The following is a 4,979-nucleotide window of genomic DNA, read 5'->3' on the forward strand; positions in this document are numbered from 1 at the left end:
ACTCCTGACCTCTGGTGATCCACCCACCTCAGCCTGCCAAAATGCTGAGATTACAGGCGTGAGCCACCACAGCCGGCCCTGATCATTTATTTCACCCAGTCCTGACACTGTACTTCCTGAAGATCTCGCCCATCCAGCCATGTCACCCACCTCCAGGCTACAGAGAAACTGAGAGCGCCAAGGAAGTCGCCAGACTGTGATTGGCAGAACAGCACCCCGAGGACATCCCCAGCCTAGTCCCCAGGCCTCTGAATAGGTCACCTTAAATGACAAGAGAGTTGCAGATGGGATTAAGGATGCTGAGATGAGAGATTATCCTGATGACCCAGGTGGCCCAAGGTCAGTACGGTGTTCTCAAGACAGGAGGCAGGAGGGTGAGAGTCAGAGAGAAGAGGCTGTGCTGCTGGATTTGAAGAGAAAAGACCCGACGCCGCAACCCCACACCAGGGATGCAAGTGCTTCCAGATGCCAGAAAAGGCGGGAAACGGACTCTTCCCCGGGGCCTCCGGAAGCAGCAGCCCTGCTGATACTTGGACTTTAGCCCAAGTGAGACTGACTTTGGACTCCAATCTCCAGGAGGATAAGAGAATAAATGCGCATTTTGTTGTTGTTGTTGTTTTTGAGACAGAGTCTCATAGTCTCTCTCTGTCGCCCAGGCTAGAGTGTAGTGGTGCGATCTCAGCTCACCACAGCCTCGACCTTCCAGGTTCAAGAGACTCTCCTGTCTCGGCCTCCTGAGTAACTGGGATTACATCCATGTGTCACCACACCCAGTTAATTTCTGCATTTTTAGTAGAGGTGGGGTTTTGCCATGTTGGCCAGGTCTCAAACTCCTGACCTCAAGTGATCTGCCTGCCTCGGCCTCCCAAAGTGCTGGGATTACAGGCGTGAGCCACCGCGCCCGGCCCAAATGTGTGGTGTTTTAAGTCACCCCATTCGTGGGCGTTTGTTACAGCAGCAGCCAGATGCTAATAATGGGAACTGTCTTGGTTCACCTGCCCTGCTGTAACGAAGTACCATAGACTGGTGGGTTAGAAGCAAGAGTAGTTTATTTCCCACAGTCCTGGAGGGTGTGGGTCTGAGAGCAGGGTCCCAGCACGGTCAGGTGCTGGTGATGGGGGTCCTCCTGGTTGCACACGGCCTGCTTCTCAGTGTCTTCACGTGGCAGACAGGGGCCACGGGTATCTCTTGGTCCTCTTCGATAAGGACACCAATCCCATGCGTGACAGCTCTGCTCCATGACCTCATTGCCTCCCCGAGGCCTCACCTCCTAACACCATCACCTCGAGGGTGGGAATTTCAACATATGAATTTGGGGGAGTCACAGGCATTCAGGCCATAGCAGGGACTGTGGGTCTTTTCCTAACCTATTTGAGCCTCAGTCTCCACATCTGTGGAATGGGGACAATGGTAATCCCTCCATCATTAGGTCACTGTAAAGATCCATAAGTTGTGCAACAGGCGTCAGCTGGTGTGACAGTGGCCGTCATTCCGACTCTGACGGTCCTGTGGGCCCTCACGAGGAGTGGACGAGCAAGTCTGGATTGAAGAGATTCAGAGGGCGCTCGAGATGGTCAATGAAAGTGACTCGGAAAATAAACAGCTAGACAAATCGCAGGTTGGATGAAAAAACAAATATTATTGTCCTCCTCATCCTTCTTTTGGCCTTCCGGCCCGCCCTCCCTTCTCCAGGCCAAAAAGCTCAGAATAATCACATACACAGGTTTAGGATGCCTGTGTTTACTGGGAGCCGAGGTCTTAGAGGCCAGGCCTGGGTTGATCACACTTTTCTGGTGATGCTTTTGGGGGTGGCAAGCTCATAGAGGCGAGGGGACGCCTGGGCCACCAGGGAGGCCGGGGAGATGGAATAGGGGTTGTGGCCCTCGTTGAGGTCCTTGCGCACTTTGGGCTGGGCCAGGGAGATGATCCGGGGGCTGGCCACCACCTTCTTGGTGACATCCAGCACCACCCAGCGAGGATCTCGGTCAGGAACACACTTGTCCGACTGAGCTTTGGGCCCTAGAGGGAGCAGAAGAGAAGGACAGCACTGAAGCTCAAACCTCAAAGCTCCACATTCAGGCTGGGCATGGTGGCTCACGCCTGGAATCCCAGCACTGTGGGAGGCTGAAGCAGGCGGATCACCTGAGGTCAGAAGTTCGAGACCAGCCTAGCCAACATGATGAAACCTCATCTCTACTAAAAATACAAAAATTAGCTGAGTGTGGTGGTGCGTCTCTGAGTCCCAGCTACTCGGGAGGTTGAGGCATGAGGATGGCTTGAACTCAGGAGGCAGAGGTTGCAGTGAGTCCAGATCGTGCCAGTGCACTTCAGCCTGGGCGACAGAGCAAGATGCCATCTCAAAAAAAAAAAAAAGAAAAGAAAAAAAGCTTCCATGTGCAGATGGCCTGCTCATCAGCACAGGAATGGAGGATGAAAATGTAGTCCACTCAGAGAGTGGAATATGACTCAGCCAAGAAAAGGAGCGAGGCTCTAGCACCGGCTACAGCGTGGCTGAGCCTTGAGGACGTCACGTCCCGCGAGAGGCGAGAGACACGAAAGGACACACAGTGTGTCATTCCATTTTTACGAACGTCCAGGACAGGCCAATCCAGAGTCTGCAAGTGAACGTGTGGGTGCCAGGGGCTGGGGGACGGGTACGGGGAGTGACAGCTGATAGGGACGGGGCTGCCCTCTGAAGGCATAAAAAAGTTCTAAAATTGACTGTGGTGGTGGCTGCATAACCCTGTGACTATACTAAAAGCCACTGAAACACATTTTTAATTTTTATTTATTTATTTATTTATTTAGAGACAGAGTCTTGCTCTGTTGCCCAGTCTGGAGTGCAGTGTTGTGATCTCGGCTCACTGCAACCTCCGCCTCCTGGGGTCAAGCAATTCTCCTGCCTCAGCCTCCTGAGTAGCTGGGACTACAGACGTGCGCCGCCACGCCCAGCTAATCTTTCTATTTTTAGTAGAGACGGGGTTTCATCATATTGGCCAGGCTGGTCTTGAACTCCTGACCTCAGGCGATCCGCCCACCTCAGCCTCCCAAAGGGCTAGGATTACAGGCGTGAGCCACTGCGCCTGGCCTATTTTTTTATTTTGTTTCATCATTTTATTTTGCTTTATTACTTTATTTTATTTTGAGACACAGTCTTGCTCTGCCGCCCAGCTGGAGTACAGTGGTGGGATCTCCACTCACTGCAACCTCCGCTCCCCGGGTTCAAGCGATTCTCCTGCCTCAGCCTCCCGAGTAGCTGGGATCACAGGCACAGTACACCATGCCCAGCTAATTTTTTGTATTTTTAATAGAGACAGGGTTTCACCATATTGGCCAGGCTGGTCTTGAACTCCTGACCTCAGGCAATCTGCCCACCTCACCCTCCCAAAGTGCTGGGATTACAGGCGTAAGCCACCGCGCCTGGCCCCATTTGATTTCATTTTGAGGCAGGGTCTTGCTGCATCTCCCAGGCTGGAGCAGGATCACAGCTCACTGCAGCCTCCACCCGACTTGAAACTTCTGGGTTCCAGCGATCCTCCCGCCTCAGCCTCCCAAGTAGCTGGGGCTACAGTCATGCACTGCCACACCCAACTATGAAATCGACAATTAAAAACAGGGTGAATTGTAAAGAAAATATTTCAAATGGCCACAGGCAGCCAGGCTCAATGGCACATGCCTGTCATTCCAGCACTTTTGGAGGCAGAGGCAGGAGAATCACTTGAGCCCTAGAGTTTGAGGCCAGACTGAGCAACACAGCAAGACCTCATCTCTAAAAAAATAAAATGGCCACAGGTACCTGAAAGGGGGACTCAGGGGGCCACAGCCAAGAGAGCTCAAGTCTCCTCACTCTGCTGCCAACCCAGGTGACTCTGGTTCCCCCTCCTCTCCACCTGCTCATGTCATGGCGGCAGGTGGGTCGGGGCAGGAGGCGTCTCCTCCCCCTGGCTGGTGTCATGTCTTACCCCCCGGTGGCTGCTCCTCAGGCACTCGTGGCCCCCTCCTCCGGGTACCCCCTCCTCATCATCTCTCCCCTACCCCTTCCTTAACAGCAGGGAGCTGCAGCAGACTGCTTGGAGACTAGGAAGGGATGTGGCCACCAAGTCTGCCACAGCAGCCGGAGCTGTGCTCCACCTTGTCTCTTGGGGCTTCGGGGCCTTTGATTTCCGGGGAAGCTCTCACCTTCTTTCTAGATCCCTCTTTGCATGGAACCTCTGTGCAAATGAATAAGGGCGACCCACTTCTTGGCGGACCAGCCCTGGCTCTGTGAAGAGGCCCCTGAGGAAAAGAGCGTGGAGTCTCTTCCACTAGGCAGGCAGAACTCCACATGGCACACGGCTGGGCAAGGCCGCCTGAGTGGAAATTGCAGATGCAGCACTGCCTTAGACTGTCCTGCACCCACCCGTGCTCACCACACACACATGTGGCGAATATAAACAACCATACACTGGTGCAGGTATGAGTGTTTCTCTGGCCCTTGCTCTGCACCCTAATTGTCTCTTCTGCACCTTCTGGGTGGATGCTGGCTCTGTCTGGCAGATGCCCTTGTGCAGGGTAAGGGGGCCAAGCAGTGGGGCCTTGGTGGCCCTAAAGGGGCTGGGAGAACCATGCCCAGAACCTAGGCTTCTTTGAACTCCTCTGTGAGAATTTAGTAGGCATCTGGGCTTTGAAACTCTGTTGAGTTTCCAGCACTCTCTAGCAGCAGCGACTGAGCCCACATAGCAGGTGTGAGCACACACAGAGAAACAGCCACACACCCGCTCTTATCCCCACCACATAGCAGGTGTGAGCGCACACACACAGAAGCAGCACAGCCACACACCCACTCTTATCCCCACCATACAGCAGGTATGAGCACACACACAGAGAAATAGCACAGCCACACGCTTGCTCTTACCCCCACCATAGCAGGTGTGAGCACACACAAACACAGCTACACACCCGCTCTTATCCTCACCACATAGTAGGTGTGAGCACACACA

At 53.8% G+C, this 4,979-nt stretch overlaps 1 protein-coding gene across 2 annotated transcripts in view; it reads right to left on the reverse strand.

Moving 5' to 3' along the window:
• Positions 1-1,758: 1,758 nt before the first annotated feature.
• The window catches only part of THEG (theg spermatid protein), a 15,434-nt gene continuing 12,213 nt past the window's right edge, over positions 1,759-4,979 (reverse strand). For both annotated transcript variants that reach the window (XM_011963964.1, XM_011963963.1), the window contains 2 exons: positions 1,875-2,019; positions 1,759-1,840 (listed from right to left, as the gene is read on the reverse strand). In XM_011963964.1, the coding sequence (XP_011819354.1) occupies positions 1,759-1,840; positions 1,875-2,019 (227 nt within the window). The remainder of the gene's footprint in view (positions 1,841-1,874; positions 2,020-4,979) is intronic.

Source organism: Colobus angolensis, unplaced genomic scaffold (genome assembly GCF_000951035.1).
Source record: "Colobus angolensis palliatus isolate OR3802 unplaced genomic scaffold, Cang.pa_1.0 Scaffold64, whole genome shotgun sequence".
Taxonomy (NCBI): Eukaryota; Metazoa; Chordata; class Mammalia; order Primates; family Cercopithecidae; genus Colobus; species Colobus angolensis.